The sequence below is a fragment of the Sander vitreus genome, chromosome 8 (genome assembly GCF_031162955.1).
Source record: "Sander vitreus isolate 19-12246 chromosome 8, sanVit1, whole genome shotgun sequence".
NCBI lineage: Eukaryota > Metazoa > Chordata > Actinopteri > Perciformes > Percidae > Sander > Sander vitreus.
In genome coordinates, this window is record NC_135862.1 from 5,525,099 (window position 1) to 5,547,026 (window position 21,928).

The 21,928-nt window shown below is 39.0% G+C and overlaps 1 protein-coding gene across 1 annotated transcript in view; it reads left to right on the forward strand.

The window, feature by feature from the left end:
• The first annotated feature begins 420 nt into the window (after positions 1 to 420).
• asz1 (ankyrin repeat, SAM and basic leucine zipper domain containing 1) overlaps positions 421 to 21,928 on the forward strand; it is a 35,292-nt gene continuing 13,784 nt past the window's right edge. Inside the window, exons 1-7 of the mRNA XM_078256496.1 lie at positions 421 to 525; positions 2,387 to 2,489; positions 3,674 to 3,796; positions 12,226 to 12,337; positions 20,807 to 20,918; positions 21,069 to 21,203; positions 21,408 to 21,526. Coding sequence (XP_078112622.1) covers positions 421 to 525; positions 2,387 to 2,489; positions 3,674 to 3,796; positions 12,226 to 12,337; positions 20,807 to 20,918; positions 21,069 to 21,203; positions 21,408 to 21,526 — 809 coding nt within the window. The remainder of the gene's footprint in view (positions 526 to 2,386; positions 2,490 to 3,673; positions 3,797 to 12,225; positions 12,338 to 20,806; positions 20,919 to 21,068; positions 21,204 to 21,407; positions 21,527 to 21,928) is intronic.

The following is a 21,928-nucleotide window of genomic DNA, read 5'->3' on the forward strand; positions in this document are numbered from 1 at the left end:
TTCACCATACGTATTCAGAACGGTGCAGTGATGTTTGCAGCATAGACTGTGAAAAAATGTTTGCAGGCTAATGTTAGCTTACTTTAGCTAGCTAAATAGCTGACGTCTGTTACCTTAACCCGACATCGTTTTAGAACCTTATTTACTTAGTATCAGGTGTAAATGTTCTCATACTTATGGTTATGTCAACTGTACATTGACATATTTCTCAGTTAATCTATTTAGCATAGTAACATAGTTTAGTGGCACAACTTCAAAATAGTTTAAATGTTTGAGGTTTGAAATGATGTGCTTTCCGAAGCACCTGTGACTTTTGAAGCTTCGGACGTCATCAGTCACGTGATATTCCTCATTTTCGGAGCTTCGCCCGAAATTCGCCCATCTCTAGTAACATTAGCGAGCGGCTACACGAAATTAGCTATGGGTAGCTTCACGGATAACGCTTTCCCGGCTGGAGATGAAAGCGACGGTAGCAATGACGAGTGGGACATCGGGTGTCCGGATAAAAAGTCTCCCCGCATTAAGGTGACTTCAGAAAACGTTCTTTATCTTTTCTCAAACATGTTTATGCTAGCTAACGTTACGAATACTAGCGCTAACGTTAGAAGCTAGCTAGTAGCTATGAAACCTAAATCTAACTTAGTTTCTTTTTTTAGGTAACGTTAACACGCTGCTGTATTTTTTGTTTTGCGGCAAAATAGAAACAAGTTAATAAACAATAGGCTGGCACAAACTAGTTATGTTCAAGTAACGATATTGGAAATTATGTTCATACCGTTACACATATAGTCAACATAGTATTAATGTTAACGTTAACATTATAGTAGACGTTGTGCTTACGTTACTCTGCCGCACTTTTTCACCCTTCACGGTCTCCTCATGCAGACGGTTGGCTCAAAGTAGAGCGACAATAACCTTAACCCTAAGGCAAAAAACATAATTTTGAGGTTTGGGCTAATTTGCTACCTTGAATGTCTTTTTCAGACTAGTAAAAATATACAAAATACACACTTATGCGTTTATTTTTCTACACTTTGTCTATTTGCACCTGTGGATTTCTTCTAAATTCACCAACATGTAGTATTATATAATGCTTCATTTGCATATTTAAACACACATTGTACGAAAACTTGAAATACAAATAATTGTACTAATGTAAGTAACGTTAACGTCAATTAACTATATTCCCTATTCACTGTGGGTTTTGGAGTGTTATTTGGACAAAAAGCATTTTGAAGACAACTTGGGTTCTGTGAAATTATAAACGTATATTTGACTATTTTACTAAAAATACTAGGCACTACTGAAAAAAATAGTTAGTTGCATCCCTAAACTACATTACATTAATTGTGCCACATAAACAGTGTGAACAATATAACACAGTATTTAGAGTGCAGTTTTAGTTTGTAGTATGAAATGGGGACATAGCACAGGTAAGATAGTAGTCTAATTCCCTTGGTACTGCACAAAATGACCTTTCTTCTTTGCATTCACATTGGACACCTAAATGGACAATTGTCAATACCGCTCCCACCTAATAGCAGGAAATATATCTGTTGAATATTGGTACAACGTTTGATATCCATTATGAGAACATATTGTTCATAGTTATAATATTTCTTTATCCTCACACATGCGGGTGGCACAGTTTCCAAATGGGGAACCTTAATTGTGTGAATGCTGACTTGGCAGATTCGTTATTCCACATCATTTTTACATTAGTGGTGTTATTCAACTTGTCAGTGAAATTCATACAATTTAAAATAATTTCCACTTTTCCAACTATTCTCACTGCTTCAACAACTTCTTACAGATTTAAGCTATTAATTAGAGATGGTCCGATACCATTTTTTGCTTACCGATTCCGATACCTGAACTTGCGTATAGGCCAATACCGAGTACCGATCCGATACCAGTGTGTCATACATTTTATTACGTTTTAACAACTGTATTCTACTATCCCTGTATGGATGGGATATGATTTCTATCTTTGTTGTCGGTCTGGCTCAGGTTAAACTCTTTGTGAAACATGAATGCCACAGAACGTTCTTTTATTCTGCAGTTTGACAGTCAGTTCTAACGGAAAAAGAACATAAATAAGCTTCTTTAAGGCTTTATTACGTGGTATCGGATCGGTGCATAAACTCCAGTACTTACCGATACCAGCGTTTTAGGCAGTATCGGAGCCGATACCGATACTGGTATCGGAACATCTCTACTATTAATCCAGTTTAGCTTTTAGCAGTTTAACTATTCAGCATCCACACGCATTTTCTGCAGGAAATGCATTTTCTAGTTTGGAGTTGTTAATTTGGTATTTGTTATTTTCTCTCTCAGAGTTATTTGTTTTTTGTAAATTGATTCTGATCTTAACCCTTTGTTACAGGATTTGGGTGCTGTTGTACCAAATGCATCAGATAATGTGTTGATGTTGAAAACAGCCATCAGTAAAGGAGACATTGGGACTGTTGAACAGCTGTTGGACAATGGCAAGTACTCTCTTCATTTTCTGTACGACACATCAGCACTTAGACTGTGGGCATGTATTCACTTGTGATCATTTGATTTTATTGCTTTATCCATAGGAACTTCATAGTTAAAGGTCCTATGACATGCTGCTTTTTGGATGCTTTTATATAGGCCTTAGCAATCCCTTAATACTGTATCTGAAGTCTCTTTCCTGAAATTCAGCCTTGGTGCAGAATTACAGCCACTAGAGCCAGTCCCACAATGAGCTTTCCTTAGGATGTGCCATTTCTGTGTCTGTAGCTTTAAATGCTATTGAGGAGGTGGCCTTGACCAACTGCCACTTTGCTTGTTTTCAAGCCATGATGTCTCTCTCTTTCTCATGAGAGAGACTGTGTTAAATTCTCTGGGCGGGAAAAGCAGAGAAAGGGGAGGTAACCTTGCTCCTTATGATGTCATAAGGAGCAGATTCCAGATCGGCCCATCTGAGCTTTCATTTTCTCAAAGGCAGAGCAGGATACCCAGTGCTCGGTTTACACCTATCGCCATTTCTAGCCACTGGGGGACCATAGACAGGCTGTGGGAACTCATATTAATGTTAAAAAACCTCATAAAGTGACATTTTCATGCCATGGGACCTTTTAACCTTCAGTAGCAATTAAAAGATATTAGGCCTCATGCAAGAACCACTCGTATGAACAGATTTGTTCTTTTGTGGCATACGAGTGACCCAGATCTGTTGTACCAGTCAATAAATAGTCTGCCTTTTATTAAAAAAAATATAAATGCTAGATTCTTCAGGCTGAAATGATCAACGATGACAAGTTTGTCCATTTAAGAGTTTTTAACATCAAGCGAGTCTTGCAGAAAAAGCAAGAGAAAGAATAAGAAAATGTCTTGCATGAGGCCCATTGTCTTGTTGTGTGTACATTGTAGATAAGGATGGTTGAATTAGTGAAGGTGACAAACTTTGTAATTCACCAACATTTGTCTAGCGGCTGGTGGTAATTTCTCACCCCAATGTGAACAGAAACAGTGATTGGCCGAAATCAGGTGGGGGAGGAATAACAAAAATTCAAGCAGGGAAGTAAAAACAAAACAGGATCTTATTTTGTGCTTGCATGTGTGTGTGCTGGAGGGCATTAGGCATTTACTTTTTTTAATCATTTCATTGCCTCGTTTAATTTGATCCGTTTGGTGTGGACAGGCATGGACATTGAGACCAGGCTTGGCTTTGAATGGACTCCTCTGATGTGTGTCGTCAGTGTGGCTAATTACGACCTGGCAAAACTGCTACTGGACAGAGGGGCCAGTGCCAACTTCAGCAAAGGTCAGACCAATACGGATGTTTGGGGGTGGGGGTGTTATCTTGTCTAACCAGATCTTATTCTCACTGAGCTCATGGAGGTGTGGAGAAAATCTTTAGGGAAATGACACCTCTGGAAATCCTGAGCTTAAAATGACCTCCTCCAGGAAGGGTACCTCTGGATGGTTAGCTTTCGTTTAAGTAAAGAAAAGCAAGTTCTCCATTTATTTTAATTGTTGGTTTATGTTGCAGTGGGCTGCGTTCCGGCTGCGTTCCGGTTTTGTTCCGTCCTCCACCACGCGCAGTATCACAGTGGGAGCGTCTCAGAAGCGGAGTGTCTTGCCTGCCGACTCGCAGATTTATTGTCTCTACAAGTACTTGAAAGAACAATCGTGTGTTCATTAAGCTAATATCCACCTACCACTCCATGCACTTCACGCGCGCGTCTGAATGTGTAACTCAACTTGGCTCACAGGACACACATTTAAAAATAACCTGGTACCAGTGATACTGGCTTTTGGTGATAATAAGTTCAGTGAGTCATACATTACACAGTGGTGAGTAGTAAAAGGACATCTCAGCACAAATCTGCATATATTATTGAAAGCAACATTTAATGGTTTAAGATTTGATTCTGATGTGTTTTTGATAAACATCTGCATAGTCTAATATAGGAAATATTAACTGAGACACAATTCTTAACCTAATCACTTGAGTGAAACAGTTTAATAGAGCGATATAATATTCGTAAATTACAGTTGAGCTTTTTTACAACAGAATTAATATCATATCTAAAGCAGAGTTTTGAATCAAGCCAAGGTCCCAGATATTTAAGTTCATCAACTTGTACAAGTGGAGTATCGTCTAAAAATTGGAGTGAAAGATTATTATCTTGATTCAATGTAGCTGATCTGGTGGGGAACAGTATGCTATATGACTTTTTCTTATTCAGTAGAAGGTGGTTGGATCGGAACCAAAGTTGAATAGCATTAAAGTTAGATTGCAGTGAGGATTGAATCTTAGAGACAGACACATTAGATGTGTAGATCACTGTGTCATCTGCATATAGATGAATATTACAGTCTGAGCATATTTAAGGAAGATCATTGATAAATACAGAAAATAGGAGAGGCCCTAAGGAAGAGCCTTGAGGGACACCTTTCTCCATTATTAAAGACTGTGATACACAACCATGAAAAGAGACACGCTGACGTCTACAGTGAAAATAAGAATTAAAGAGGATGTTTAGAAAGGCCTATCGCATATAATTTGTCAAGAAGCATATAATGATCGACCATATCGAAGGCTTTAGTGAGATCTAGAAATATTGCACTAGTCAACATGTTATTATCTAAGGAGAATGAGACATCAAATACATTTTAGAAGAGCAGTAGTTGTAGAAAAGTTTGGTCTGAAACCAGATTTATTTGGTGACAGAATGGAGAAATCATTAATATATTTGAATAATTGTTTAAATATTAGTTTTTCAAACACTTTTGCTATACTACTGATGATGGAAATGGGTCTGTAGTTGTTAAGATCAAGTGCATCGCCACCCTTGTGTATTGGTGTAACTCTGGCAGACTTCCACATTGATGGAACCACACAGGTGGATAACGATAAGTTAAATAAATCTGATAAAGGAAATGCCAGTACATGAGATGCAAGCTTAATGAACTTGATCTCCAAGCCGTCAGGATCAGTGCTATTGCTTGACTTTAATTAAAAAATTGCCTGCTTAATGTCAGTAGGATTTATTATAGCAAATGAGAAGGAAATCTGCCAGACTAGAGTAGGAGAAGTTAGAAAATTGTGAGCTACAAATAGAGGAAAAGTGTTGATTAAAAGCATTGGCAACCGCGGAAGGATCACTGATAATATCATTCTTAACTTTGATTTTGGTAGCAATGCTTTTAGTAGAATTATTGAGTAAATCATTTTTCAAAACTTCTTAGGATTATTAAAGTTATTAGACAGGGAGTTTTTATAATAATTTGATTTAGCATTTCTTGTTTTAGTTGTGCACATATTTCTTAATCGTTTATATACAGCCCCATCTGCTGAGTCCTTTGACAGGCGGTACTTTTCCCATGCCTTATCTCTTTGTTTAAAAAGATGTATTAAATCAGCATCAGTCCAAGGTAAATGTCGGCCCTTGACCCTTACTGATATCCAAGGGGCGTGTTTGTCAATTGCTTTAAGAACTTCAGTGTAGAAAAAAATTCCAAGCATCTTCAACAAAGGGGATGAGGTGAAGCCTATTCCAATTTATATCTAGTAAATCTTGAATGAAAAACTCAGTTTTAAGATGTTTACTCTGCCTTACCCTGATTACCTTGGGTGGTAGGCGAGGTTATCTAATTTTCCATACACAGAAAACCATGGAATGATCACTAAAGCAATCGGGTAGAACACCAGATTCAGCGATTCAGAGTCAGAGTGGGTGACCAGAATCCAGTCTAATAGAGTAACAAAAAATAGCCAGTGCAACACAGATGTCTTCTTACTTGATGGTTTTATTACTTAAGGTACAAAACAGTGACTAATGTTTCGATGTAGAGTTACATCTTCATCAGAGTCCTTGGAGAGAATGGGCAGTGAAGCGCTTAATAAGAACCTCTGGGTTTAAATGAAGAATTTAATTTAACTTGCTTTCTCTAAAGTCAAAATATGTTAAAGTATAGTATTTAAGATGAATATACTTTTATTTCCATTGTATATTGAACATTTTATATTTTCTACGTATCAACATTGTTTTTTTTAAATCACTTTTGAACTGTGTGTGGGCATTCGCCCTTTATTGACTGATTGAGTGTAACACCTTGGTTGAGATGGGTGTATCTTCAGGCAGCTAACAAGCCCCCCCTTACGCACCTGTCGATGATTCTTATTAAGGGCTTCATTGCCCATTCTCTCCAAGGACTCTGATGAAGATGTAACTCTACATCGAAACGTTAGTCACCGTTTTGCACCTTAAGTAATAAAACCATCAAGTAAGAAGACAACTGTGTTGCACTGGCTATTTTTTGTTACTTTATACTGTTTTTGTCCTGCCTTGGTTGCACCGGATTGTTGTGGTCTGCAGAAGTGCAGAGAACTTTCTCTTTTTTATCCAGTCTAATAGAGATTTGGATCTGTGGTCAACCCGAGTGGGTTCTCTGATTAGTTGAGTCAGGTTTAAGCTTTCAAATAAATTTCTGTCATTTAGAGATGAACGATCTAACCAGTTAATGTTAATAGTATAAACATAGTTAATGTTGTTAAGTCACCAAGAATAATCATTTAGTTTGAGCTACCAATAGATTGAATAGTAGTACCTATGCAGTGTATTGACTCTGTAGGGGAGCTTGGAGGTCTGTAGATGTTCCCTATGAACTGTTTATTTACGTGAAAACAAATTTTAACAAAAAGACATTCAAAGTGTACAGGGTTTTCCTTTGGGGTTACAAGCTCAGATAATACATTTGAGGAGACATAAGTGGCTACCCCTCCTTCACGAGCACCCCTATCAGCTCTATACAAAACATAACCATCAAGTTTGATTTCCTCATCTGATATGTTATTATTCAACCAGGTCTCAGACAGTGTGATAACACTAGGTTTATTATAGACAAGCCAGGCCCTTAAAAGATCAATTTTATGTGGCAAGCTCCTAATATTCAGGTGGATAACAAATAAGCCTTTACCCATATTAACTATTCAGGTATATATGAGAAAAGGTGGACAGGAGGGTGAGGGGTAAAGAGGGAGAGAGAGCAGCTCACGCACGCACCCTCTAAATCATTCTTTAGAGCATTTTGGCATGTGTAACTGGTCACTCAAAACATTTTGACAACTAAAAACACCAAATAGGAATTTGGTTTAAACTGGTTCCAAAGATAAAAACAGAAATGGCTTGAATTCCTTCTATTTTTAAATGTCGGTTGATATCATAATATACAGTACGTGTAGGTTCCACTGATCCATCTGTGATCCCTCACCCACCACTTCACAGAAAAAACTAGGGCAGATAGTTTGATTAGGCAACACCATTACATTGCTGTCTTCCAGGCTTGGATATCAAACAGCCATACCTAATCCTCCTGACGGTCCCTGTTGCGTTGGTGTCGAGCTATCCTTCCCTGTGGCACCTTTTTTCAATTTCCTCACCTGCTACAGCCAAGGACCAGGGGACCATTCAAGCCTTTGCACCAATACGCTTCATCTGACATTACTTAATGGTGATGACGCCAAAGAGGAACTCTTGCAGAAACACATTGCGGATCCTTTGAGTTGTTTTTAGTTCATGCACACTGCAACCTCATCCCTAAGCAAGAGAAATCGAAGGCATCTGTTGGATCGAGGTCAGTCTGTGTAAAATAAGCATGGGGGAAGAACTCTTCCATGTTAAGAAGTCTGCAGTTATATACACATAAAACATGCATCCTGTTGGGAAAATGAAGTTACAGATCCCCCAAAAACTTTAACTGTTTTGCCGTTAGGTCAGTAATGCACCTCCAGACAGACTCCACCTCAGACAGAACAAGTTTAATTTTGTCACGCTGAATGATCAGTCTACGGTCAAAGGGATATTGTCAGGGAACTGTAATTCAGATTCTTTAAACTCTTCGCAGATTGTAATGTTGGTAATATTGCGATGGAGCTCATTCTACTGTTATAGTTACTGCGACTGTTGACTCAAATCAGCAGTGATAACAAGAGATTAAATGGCTGGTAGTTTTTGATTTCAAATGAGCGGAGGAGCAATGTCTGGATAAGTTGTCACTGATTGTTGGGCAGCTTAACTTTATGCAAATGTACAGTAAAGCTGTTAAGCAATTGTTTATTGAAGGGTAAAAAAAAAGAAATATATGTTGTACTGCACATTGCTGCAGCTCCTCTTTTCACCCTGTGTCAAGTCTCTGTTTTAGCTACAGAGTGAGACCTCTCAACTTCTGTAAGATCTTTGTTGGCAGTCGCACATGCGCAGTAGCTAGGTAAGCTCACAATTGCTAGCTAGCTGTTTTTCCAACTTCAGCCTGTACAAGGCAGGATTAGCCGGGAGACTTCTTCTAAACGAGGGTGCACTTCCAACTTTGCGTGGAATACCTGCAGAACAGGAACGGATGTAAGTAGTTCTATACAATTTATTTTGTAGATTAGGGTGAATTTGTGTGTGTTGTAGCAGTGTTTTGCCATTGAGAACGAGCTAGCATGCTAACAGTTAGCCCCCTAGCACCCTCGTTTTGGCTAGTGACGTAGAAAGCCGTGCAGATTTTGAACAGCTCACCCGAAGACTGAAGGGAGGACACATTCAGAAACCGTATCTCACTGAAAACAGCATGGATATTTTTTTTCAAAGTTTGTATGCGTGTGGAAGCAACAGAGACCCAACATAACTCATTTCTCATTCTCATAACATTTTCATAATAAATTAAATAACTTTAATAGATTAGTCAATAGACAGAAATTAATTGACAGCAATTTTTTCATAGTCAACTAAAAGTTTGTGTGCCACGCATTTACTTTCCAGACAAAATAAGCAGACGTCAAAAAAAGACGTCACTTCATACTCTGGGACCATATGATGGGCATTTTTCACTATTTAGTGACATTTAATAGACCAAATGAGTTATCAGTTATTTAAAAAAAGAATCAACAGATTCATGAATAATGACAGTAATCATTAGTTGCAGCCCTACCTGCAGTATAGGGTTGGTACCGAATTCAGTACTTTTTTGGGTACCGACCGAATTACGTCGGTACTACCAAGGACTGATTCACGTTAAATCAAACGGTGCCAAATTTCCATACCTGAGAGCGCGTAACCACAAGCTTATCTGTCCTCTCTGCATGTTGACAGAGAGCCTGGCTCAGGTGACACACACGTAGAGCTGCAGGTGGTTGAAAGTGTGGTTACAGTTTTCAAAACTGCGCATTTTTCGCAATTTTCAAGGTAGAATGGCTAGCCAAAAGCGGACGCGGTGCGGTAAACACTTCCTTTGAGACAGGCAGGCACCACAGTGTTCTCTATGCCCTGGTTACTGACTGACAGGCTGTAGGTTGTAGGCAAGGCACATTTATTTCTGTAGCACATTTCAGCAACAAGACAAATCAAAGTGCTTTACATAAAACATTAAAGAGCAAATAAAGAATAAAAGTTACAGTGCAGTTTAAGAAATGAATACTTATTTGATTTAATAGGATGTAGAGCCGGGTTTGGGAGGGGAGAAGAACGTGTTGTATTTTGTGTGGTGTGTAAAATGTACTAAATAAAATAGGATATATAAGTGTGGAATCATTTTTACAACTGAAATTAACTTTTTCGGGAAAGTAATGAAAAAAGGTACCGTTGGATAAGGCGTGGAGGTGCCCTGGTAGCTAACCTGGTTGAGCGGCTCCGTAAGTACAGTTCCGACCTGCGGCCCTTCTGCTGCATGTCCTTCCCCCTCTCTCTCCCCTTTTTGTCTCTTCAGCTATCCTCTCAAATAAGGGCCTAAAATGCAATGAAAAATTATCTTTAAAAATACATTTTTGAATAAGGCGTAGAGGGAAGTTTAATAGTTTGTAAGTATATAAGTTTTGGTTTAGTACAAAATACTGCAAATTCATGATGATTATGTTAGTCAAAGAACACTGCATATACGGATAAGCATACAACTTTTGCCATGACTAACGGAGGTGAAAGCAAATTTTAGATCAGTTAAGTATTTATTTTTTTTCTTCTCATTCCTGTCACTGTTGCCAGTGCAGTTGCAATACATTATTTTGAGAATGCTGCTTTCTTAATCCAATAGAAACCCTCCCGTAGCCCCTGGACGTCCCCAGACCCAAGTTTGGTACCACAGCACTGGTCATGCTGTTGATATCTGATGTCAATTAATTCTCAGTCCAGAATGTCGAGTTGAACTGTGTGTGTGTGACTGATTTCACATGGTCTCGGCATCTGATGCTTGAGGCAGGTGAAGGAAATAATTACACAGAAGGATGACGTGTGGTCACGTACTGATGGCGTTTGTCAAAGCAGCGAGGCTGAGGGGAGGAATGCACGAGTGACCAGTCACAAATTCTCAGATGTATTTACTCCAGTTCTCTGTAGACACAAACTAGGCAGTCTGGTTTACACCCACACACAAATAGTAGTATAAACACACACACACACACACACACTTGCAAACAGATATAGAGCCAAACATGCAGAGCACCACATAGACACAGGGACCCATATACAGATGCCGAGGCCTAGGTATGCCTACACAAGTACACACACAGATACTATGATGCACACAAGTTGGAGACTCAGTCATTGGCGGAACAAAACAGGAATTGAGTGCATTGCCATGGGTCTCAGACGGGTCTTATCAGAATAAGATAAGGAAACAACTTCTCTGAAGGCACTCGGTCCCATAAAGGCCGCCACACTTCCTGATGCCAGATAAACAGCTATCCATCTCCATCACCAGGTTATCGTCCAGATTTTTTTATTTTGCTGCATGGTGTATGACTTCATTCTGATGGGGGGGCGGAGGGGGAGACATACTCCTCTTTTGCTACATAGCATCTACTGTAACCAATCTACATCATCATTTTCCAAAAAACAAACATGAGATTGGGCAGTTAATAACAGGGCGAACATTGGAATGTTTGGAGCTACAAGAACATATGGATGGTTTTAAACTGACCAAAAGATTAAAGAAACCCTTCAAAAATAGACATGCTACTTCTAATTTTAAGTAAGTCACGAAGCATTTAAGCTTTAAAAATAACTCATAAAATGGTGACCTAGGTCACTAGGACTGAACAAAAACCTTCAAGATGAGCTAGTGCTGACTGTAATCACATGTTACTGTAAAACTGAAGATTTGCAGCACTCAGAAATATCTGTAAATTATCTTGCATTTGTTTGCAGAAGTATAGGCAATATTCAAACATAAAAACCTGCTCTTTTGACACCACATTGTCTGACTCTTCATAAAGCTTCCTCTAGTTTTTTATCAGCTACAAAAATATAGTTGTCCTCTTGGCCATCACTGGACTATCAATGGACTATCTGCCAAGTTTTATTGGTAAAATCTATACGACGTATATCCATATAACTGCACCACTAAAAGGATAAGCATGTTTACTTTCAACCAGAAAAAAAATATCCTAACTTCCACACACAGGTGGATTTTGATAGCAGCAGCAATGTTTTGGTATTCCTGCCCGAAGGCTGTGTAAATTGCAAACACAAAACTATGAAAAGCAAAGAAACCAGCCTTTGCCTTTTCTATTGTTAATGGTATTTTTTTCTTTATTGAAAACTCTTCATAGCTACGTGAATTGTAGCCTGCTTGTTACCTTTCCTATGAAGTTTTTTTCTTAAACCTTTTTTTTTTTTTTATAGTTGGTGCTAATCTAAATGTTTGTTTAAATGAAACTGAATTGTAAAATTGTGATGATGCATTTCCACACTAATGTGTTCTTGTCCACAGATCATTGGACGGTGCTCATGGCCAGCTGCACAGCATCTGGCAGTGAAGACAAAATTGCTCGCTGTGTGGAACTTCTGCTATCCAGAAATGCTGATCCCAACGTGTTGGACAGGTGAGGGGAGTGTACAGATGTGTTTCAGGTCAAAATGTTTATAGGATTCTCAGCACAGTACGCACTGTCACACCCCTGTTGATGTTGGCAAAATAAAAACTCTTTAAAGTTGACCTGAACAGGGGAGAAAAAAAAACAGGTGCTTGATCGGATTTCCTTTGATGGTTCTTGTTATGTTTTGCTGCCATGTGGTAGCATTATGCACCACAGCGCTCCATACACTGTGTGTATATTTGTGTGTTTTGTTTGGAATGTCCTGTTATGGCATGTGCATGTACAGACGGGTATCAGACAGACAGACAAACAAACACACGTAAGGAGCAGGCAGGAGGATTTTAGAAGCTTTTTTTACAAGCTTGGATGCAATCCAGTAAGCATGATTTTGGGAATTTGTAGGTCAAAAGTGACCTAGGCGTGCGTCTAAATGTCATTTGACTGCACATCGCCAAGTCCATGCTTAACCACTAGTTACCAGCTATCCATCAAAACCAAGTAAGCTTTTGTTCTGATATGTTTGTTAGAGGTGTGAATCTTCACTGATCTTTCGATTTGATGTTCATCATGTCTTTGATTGGATATCTTGATGCATCACGATGCGTCAAATACATTTTTCTATTAAAGCCATATAGGATATTTAATTCATAGCTTTTCAAGCTTCAAAAACAAAACATTCTGCAGTGCTCTAATACTAAATAAATTGGCTACATAAAACTACAGCACTGAGCACATGGCACTTCCTGAATGTGCAAACCATAAGAGAATATGTAAACAGAAAGGTTGTTAGGCATACATTAAATAGTAAACAGAAATAGTCGATAATGGCCCGGCCGATTATCGATGCAGCATCGTCCATGTCCGCAATTCGATGCATCGATTATTTGATTAATTTCAACACCTCTGTTTGTCCATTATTATTAACGCATTTGATTGTAAACATATACATTGTCTTTCTGCATTCTTTAAAAATCATCTTGGAATTCATCTGCCCTCCAAAACTAGTTTTTAACAGAATAAAGCATGATACTAGGGTGAATTTTGCCGTAAAGGCAAACAAGATCATTTCTGTCTTGCCTTATGGCGTCAACTCATAACAGACGTTATCTTAGGACACTTTACAGATAGAGAAGGTCTAGACCACACACTCTATAATTTGCAGAGGCCCAACAATTCCTCCAAGACCAATTGCAGTTATTGCAGCGGCGGTGAGAAAAAACTTCCACTTCCTTTTAAGGCAGTAGTAAACTTGGAATAGAAAACAAACGAGAACATTTGGGGAAAAGCTTCATTTTGGATCTATATGTTCACATATAATCACACTAGAAAATGTCCTTGTTTAAGTAGTAATTTGCATCCATCCGTTCAATCCACACGACTTTGACTTCCGTTCGGCCGTCACTGTCCTCAAGACAGACAGCAGCCAGCGCTGGCAACAATTACTTCACTAAACTGACTTACGTCAGAAATATCATCGAAACTATTGATCTCACAAAATAGTAGACTGCACGAAAAGTCGCATGGGTGTCTCTTTGTTTGTGTGGATGCAAACATTTGTAGTAATGGAAACAAATTGGAAGAGTGAAACACTTACAAAACACTGGTGGTGTGTATTGCCCTACAACATTCCAAAGCAGCCATGGGCTGAATCTCACTTCCCTTAAATTGCATCTATAGTTCCTCCACTTGCTTCCCTTCCTCGCGTCTTAGTCCGTCCCACCGATGAAGCATGGGAGAGACGTAGGAAATCATGCGAGGAGAGAGGAAACGAGGAAATGTGTTTTCAGAGGGATGAGACTCTTTTCCTCTGAAGCGTCACGTGAATTCGTCAAATGTATAGTCAGAGTTAGCAACGGGAAGGCTGCTCTTGTGTATCCTCGCTCATAGCTCCTCGGAGAGCCCTCCTCGATCCTCGCGGCAGGAAAGAAAGCTTTGAGACAGTCTTCACAAAGGAGGGCCAGAACAACTTCTGGTTCAACCAAGAAGCTGTCAAATAAGAGAAGTGAGATTCAGCCATGTTGACAGGTAAGTTGTCATAGAGGTTTCTTTTGCATTTTTAATACTATTTCACTATACAAATTGGCACGTGTGTGTGTGTGTGTGTGTGTGTGTGTGTGTGTGTGTGTGTGAGATCCATCAGCCATTGCAGCCAGCGGATATAACCTTTGGTTCCCTGTCCTGGTGAGGAAGAATGAAAAATTCCATCTTGTGGAAAAGAATGAAGGGAGGTCATTCTCAAAGCACTTTTACTGTTACCATCTGTGGATTTTTGGCGCGTCAAAGGGAGGATGCAGCCCCCAGCGGCTTTCTTGTTTAGCTTTCCCTAATCCCCTGACACTGCCAGTATGCCATTACATGCACGACACACACTGGCTGAAACCCCGTGATGACATACATGGACATGCTGTAGCGTTGGTAAATTGGTTGGTTCCTTCCCAGACAAAATATTTAAAGCAAGGTAACAAGACACAGGAGGATGCAGATGAGGGGAGGTGGTGAGGAGGAGGGGCCAACAGCCCCCAACATCAAGAGCAAAAGAAGAATATGAGGTTCCTGTGGGTGCAGAGGATAAACCTCCTCCTCCTCCTCATCGCCTCTTACGTCTGAATATCAAACCAAAGATTAACACCAGCTGCTCATCCCTCCGTTGTAGTGTAAACAACCATTCTCTGTCATCTCTCAAAGTCCTGCAGGAGCAAGATGTGGGGTCCATTGCCTCCATGTGTCATTTTTTTTTTCTTTTTCACCTTCACTGTACTGATCTGTGTTGACCGTAGTTGTATGCATTATGCACATACAGTAGGTGAATGTGCAGGGGGGTTGTTCTGAGATGTTTGCATGGCTTTTATACTTTTGTACAGATTTTGGGTATATACAGTATTTACAATACTTTTCCTCTCAGCTTTAAACTTTCCTCCCAACAGGAGTTGGATCAACCAATTAGCTTACCGAATGCGCAGTATTGCATGGTGTGTTGCTGAGATTTTGAATCTCTGCGACTTATGGATAGTCATGATACGCTTCGCTGCTTAGGTCTGCAAAGACATTTGCAGAAGCATAGTTCCAGCTTAGACTTCCATAACCTTCTGCTTTGGAATGTCAAAAAGGCCCCACCCTTTTTGATGGTAAGAGTATCAATACCTCTCCATATACCCATGGTCAATGCCTTTTTCTATGTCTCAGCAAAATGTTAAATGTTTTGTGTATCTTTTTTCTTCTATCTCTAAAATGTAATGGAAACACTGAGTCAGGGCCTGTACTGATATGGACACACACAGCTGTAGACTGGAAGACTTGACTTGGACTTGAGTGTTGTAAGACGTATGCAGTTCAGGGCAGTGCGGCGCTGCTGAAAAAATATTGGGGAAACAATAGAATTTGGCGTTATTTTTGGCCTGGCGGGGTTCTTGTTGGCCTGGCGGCCTTGTCTTATACAAAATGAAACACTGCAGTTTGCAAGGCCTGTATTAGACTTGACTCTTTTGAATGAAGCATTCAGACGCCTGAAATAATTGATCTTGACTTTCAGTTTGCTTATAAAGACGTGACTTGACTTGGACTTGAGACCTAATGTATAGTTCTACTAGATAAAATAAGCACAATAACAAAATAACCACTGTGCAGAATAATAATAGAATAATTAATAATAATAATAATAATAATTAACCCCTAATGATCAGGGGTCCGTTTCAGGAAGGAGGTTTAACAAAGTCTAACCCTGATCTGAGTTGATTTACCCTGAGATGGGAAACTCTGAGTTTTTGGTTCCAGAACAGCTGATTCGAGTTAGTTCAATCAACTCGGAGTAGGTTCACTTAAGTTAAGCGTGTGCACCACCACTATAAAAAGGCAGCATGAATGGAGCCATTACACTATGATTCACCATGGTAACAACCACAAACAAACTGGTCGGCGGAAATACTCATGCAAGTAGCAAGTTTGAATATATATTTTGTTTAAAAAAGCAACATGGCTGCTGCTACAAAATAGCGAGAATTGGTGTGGGAGAAAATTGCTGCTGGAGTCAATGCGTAAGCTCTAATATAGTGTATTAATTTCATATTTAATCACAGTTAACCTATAATATTACTGGTGAAAACTGGAATGGTAGTAGGCTACACCTATAATTTCATTTAGATGCAATCCTACGGGTGAAAAAGTAAACTATTACTAATCCCATTCTGAGGTTGCAGCACCATCATTAACAGAAGTATAATTTACAATAATTTATTTCTTTTTATGTCTCTTACTGGTTTGTGTCCAGGGAACTCCACAAAAACGTTTCAAAAAAACGTTTCAGAGTGAGTCACACTCTTCTGACGGCGCTTTGCTACAGTGGCTTTACTAAAATGCTCTGCATCACTGTTGTAAAGAAAACTGCCCTTTGCAAAAAAAACATAATGTGACACAAATAATCTTCTGTCCACGATGGGTGACGTTAGTGATAGGAGGACGGATAAGGTTATCTACATATCTGATGGACTGTGAAGAAAACCGATACCGCTCAAAAAGGTAGTTATCTGGAAATGAAAATGCATCTATAGTTGGGGCCTCAATATCATCTCCCGACGTATGTTTAACTGTCTGTGAAGTAATACAGCTTCATCAACAGGATTGTTGCCAAAAGGAAATGTCCCGTTCGGAACAAAAAGATTTTATAGTCTGCCTAACCCAGTCAATAAACCAACCCTGTTTTTTTTATTCATGCAGATAACAAACTACACTAAAATGCGCCTGATACAGACTGACTGAATGAACGAGGAAATGAAAGCGCGCTGTGTCAGAGGGAAGAGACTAAGAGAAACTCGAGGTTTATTGAAGAAAACCTGCTCCCGACCAGGTTAGGTTCACAGGCTCAGTTACCATAGTAACTGACTCTGAGGTTAAGTTACCTCTCTTTCTGAAATGGGCTGGAGTTACCCCTCTCTCTCAGGTTTGATTAACCTCTCTTTCTGAAACAGAAAACCCAGAGTTTCCCTCATCTCAGGGTTAACAAACTGAGTTTTCACTGAACCTGCTTTCTGAAATGGGCCCCGGGTTGAATATTATTAATTGGACAGTGGTAGTTGTAGAAAAGTTGCCATTGCACAAGACAAAAAATGATCATCACTGGCATTAAATTAGCCAGTAATGTGCTGTCCATGCTTAATTAGCTAATTATTATTATATTGTTAGTCAATATATCTTTTCAAGCATGTATACAGTACATGTAGTCATTGCGGAAGCCATTTTTAGATGTATTGTGTTTGCCTTGGCACTGGGAGTCAGGTGTTTCTGGAAGTCATTCTTTTCGCTGTCCTGAGGCCAAGAACGATGTTTACTCTGAATTGTCTGCATAACGATCAGCTATTGGTCTGTTTGGGGACTGGCCAAATCTCACAGTCCGAAGGACACGGACACACACACACACACACACACAAAACAAACTGAAACAGTATGTGAGTGACCTTGGTACCTGTCTCACAGCAAAACCACCCTTGGGAAATTCAGTGGTGCAGGACATAAAAGCTGAAATGAATGACACTACCTATCCCGTCCTCCTGGGTCAAGGAGGAATTGACTGATGGGTCCAGACGAGTGTGAATAAAGAAATTGTCATACACGTCATAGCCATTGTTTCATTTGTTTGAGTTCACATAGCACATTAACTTTGGATGTCACGTAATTTATGAAAGGATGATGTCCCCACTGATGTTCCATACAGATTCACACCTCTTAGACAAACATCACCTCGGTCTAGGAGCATTTTCAGCTCAAGATAATTTATTAGTACAAAAGTCAACACTTCTATTGCCAACACATGAATAAAGACAACACCAATAAATCTCAACTCAGAGTGACCAAGCAAAAAAGGCATTACTGTAAATGGCATTCAAGGTTCGGTCATATGACAATATATACCGTGAAAGAATAGAGATTTGTCAATCAGATACCAAGGTAGAAATTTCTTTAATATTTCGTAGTAGTATTGTAGCCTGGTCCTACCAGACACATTTCTTTTGTACAGAGAGTCTGGCCACTCTCCATTGAGAAGTGTTAACTTCCTTGAAGGTGGGTACTCTGTTGAAGTTTAAAACTATTGGATCTGCCCAGAGCCACTTTGGATCTGCCATAACCAATCGCTAACGCATTTTGAGTAACGTGATTTAGTATCAATGTGAAGATATAATATTGCAAATACTCTTGAGAAGATGTTGTCCTCCAAATAATAATTATGAAAATGTAAAAGACTGCCTGCTTCACAGTTTTTTCCCTACCATCTCACATGCAAATCAAACACTATTATTGTGTTAAAGACACAATCGGTTATTATTTTTGGACTTCAAACATTTTAGTTCTATTCTTTGTTTTGAGCATTGTATGTATGTTTCAATAGATTTAAAATTTAGGGAAGTTCCCCCCCCCCCATGTTTACAAGAAATATTGATGTAAGTAAACATTGCAACAGAAATCATTAACTTGGATTTAGTAGCCGTCCAGTGTTAGTCTGTGTATTACAAGCCCTTATTAAAAGCCATGTCAATCAATTTGGGAGCGATACCCACAGTTTCCTGTAAAAACATTAACTGAGGTGATGAATTGCCCCCAGACTCTCCCACCCCTCGAGATGTGTGTATTTTTCTCACCCGCTGTGTTTGAGTCATAGGTGGTACGATTTAGAAAAACTGTAGAGGAGCGTATTTATATACAGCCCTTGTTCAGATAGAAGCAAATACATGAAGGCATCAGAGGAATGACTATTAGTAAGAAAGGTCAAAGTTGTTAGAACCAGGTCTTTAACAATTGTTGACTGTTGAAGGGCACGTGAAACATTTGTGTGTGGTTACAGGATGCTCTGTCAGTCTGACCCACTACATTAGAGTAGCCTGCCTTTATCTTTATTGTTGTGTGTAAAGGGATACTCCAGTGAAAGACTAGTTATTAAATGTTATCCCTTTTTTTTAGATTTGTATCATTGCGCTTAAGTTTGTAGCTTGCACCTTTGCAGAAGACGCCAGAGATCCAGAGTTAAGACAGAAAAAAAAAATGGTTTAATTGTCCACAGAAACTTTTTTGAACTACCCGTGCAGCATAATCCTACTTCTTCACTATTGATCCGTATGTTCAGTGTGCTCCAAACTATTGTCGCTTTGCAAATAAATAAATAACTAAATACGATATGAGACACAGAATTACTTTATTAAACTCTGTTGTGGAAGAAATATGTGTGTTGAAAATATTGAATATACAAATGAACAATAGGAGTGGTTGTTTTGACTCTTGCTGTGACTTTGGGTCTCTACATGAATCCATTGTAACTGCTTTCAATCCAAACTGTCTACTAGGACTAGAACTAACAACAATTATTTTTATAATTGGTTAAGTTGTTCAGAAAATGCCTTGTATCACAGTTCCCCTAAAACAAAACTCAAGTTGATGTCATCCAACTGCTTGTTTTGTCTGACCAACAGTCCAAACCCCAATGATATTTAGTTTACTATCACCTAAGACTAAGAAAAGCAGCAACTGGAAACGTTAGAAAGCCAAGAATTTCATTCTTATTCCACACATAGCGTCATTCATCTTTATATACAGTCTATGTCTTAGATCCCCTTTTTCTCGCACACTCCTAATCTCAGTTCAGTAACTGAGGGTCCAAAATTTGGAATTCTCTGCCTTTACATGTTTTGAATTTGTCTTCACAGTAGTTTAAAAGAGCCCTGAAAATACTTCTTATAAACAACCAATATTTTTTTTGTCATACAAGTCTAAAGGCTTATTATGATAATGCTTGTTTTTTTATGTGCATTTATTTTTTCCTTTTGTGAAGACTCTAGGTCATGTCACACAAATGTATGTTCCTAGTCTGTTAATGATGGGGTTTTGTGTATATTGTATGTATGAATCAGTGTTTTTGATATGTGTGTAAAATGATTATTAGATACATACAAATTGTGTATACTATACTGACGTGATTGTTTTTCCTTATTCTAATAGGCTGCCTGGAGAATTACCACTTTTAGACAGGTCTCCTTCACATTCCCTGCAAATTATATATATATATATATATAATTTTTTTTATGTGTAAAAGAATAATTATAACAGTTGAGTTTTCTCTCACTCAACCACTTGATTAATTTTCTAATCGTTTCAGTAGTATTAGATACCACCTGCAGTAGTATCACAACAAATTAGTGATTGTTCTTTTAACAGAAAAATCTGCAGTTAAAATATGTGAGTGTAGTAGATATAGACTAGAATAAAGACATGGCTTGGTCTGTCACAGTTAAAACCGTGTTTTTGTATACTCTGTGTCACAGTAAATGGCTACTTATAATGTGGTGTGTGCTGCCTCCCGGTGGTTTCTCTGTACCTTCATCATCACTCCTGTTCAGTCATTTCTCCCATTTTCTTTGTTTTTCTTTTCATTCCCTTCCCTTTTGTTGTCCTTTATTTCCATCTCTCCTCTGCTTTCTTTTCACTTGTCCTTTTCAGGTCTCAAATGACCTGCCTGATGCTGGCAGCCAGGGACAACCACAGTAAGGTCATCAACCTGCTTGTCTCCCATGGGGCAGAAATCAATGTCCAGGATAGCAATGGATACACGGTGGGTCACAAGTCCCTTCAGTCAGAATGTGCAGATCACGCTGTTGTTCTTATATCACAAAAAGAAAGACATAGTCGGATACATTTCATTACAAAAAACCTTTTATACGTTTGACTTTGAATGATAAATCATACTAACATTTTTTGTCAGGCTTTGTCAATAGCAGTGCAGTATGGCAGAGAGGAGGCAGTGCTAAAGCTCCTCCAGCTGGGAGCGGACAAAACATTAAGGAACAAGGCTGGCAAGAGTCCTGCCGACTTGGCTGTGATTTTCAAACGCACACAGGTACCTGAAGTTCTTTTATGATGCATTGCAGATACAACATATATGCAATTTGGTAGCCTATATTTCATTAAAAAGTTAATTAAAATCTTGTCAATGTCTAGTTATCAATAAAGCTCAATAAAAGTACTGATCAATGAGTGTTTTACTTGTGCTGGACTAACATTTCCACTGCTAAATCATCCTAACGCCAGTGTCTGTTTGCAGATATGCAGGGTCCTGGCCTTTTCGTCCCACATCTCTACTGTCCAAGCCTTCAGCTCCATGGAGGAGACCCTCTCAAAGTACTTCAAGACAAACTCTGAACCGCCACCTTCCCAAGAAAGGTAAGACGACCTGAGGCTTGCATTGGGCGCCTTCAGGGCTGCGACAGGTTTGACAAAGAATGTGTTAACATGCTTACTACTATCCCTGCACTACTACTATAGTTTCCTCATTCTTCTTTGAGATTTTATGTAGTTTTCCTCTCTAGCTTTGGCAGCAGAAACATACAGTACATATATTTAACAGTTTTGCTGACTCAAATTGTTTGTTGGTACTCGAATCAGGATCCTTCATCAATACACCTTACCTACTATTATGAGAAAAATGTAAACTCTTCCGCCCAGTTACGATACACAGGTAACAGTGTTACAGGCCCCAGAATAGTCATTTCATTAACTTCAATAATTGTAATACTGTCTAAGAGAGGAAAGAGCTCAAGTGTGAATCTGTATAAAGTCAAAGTA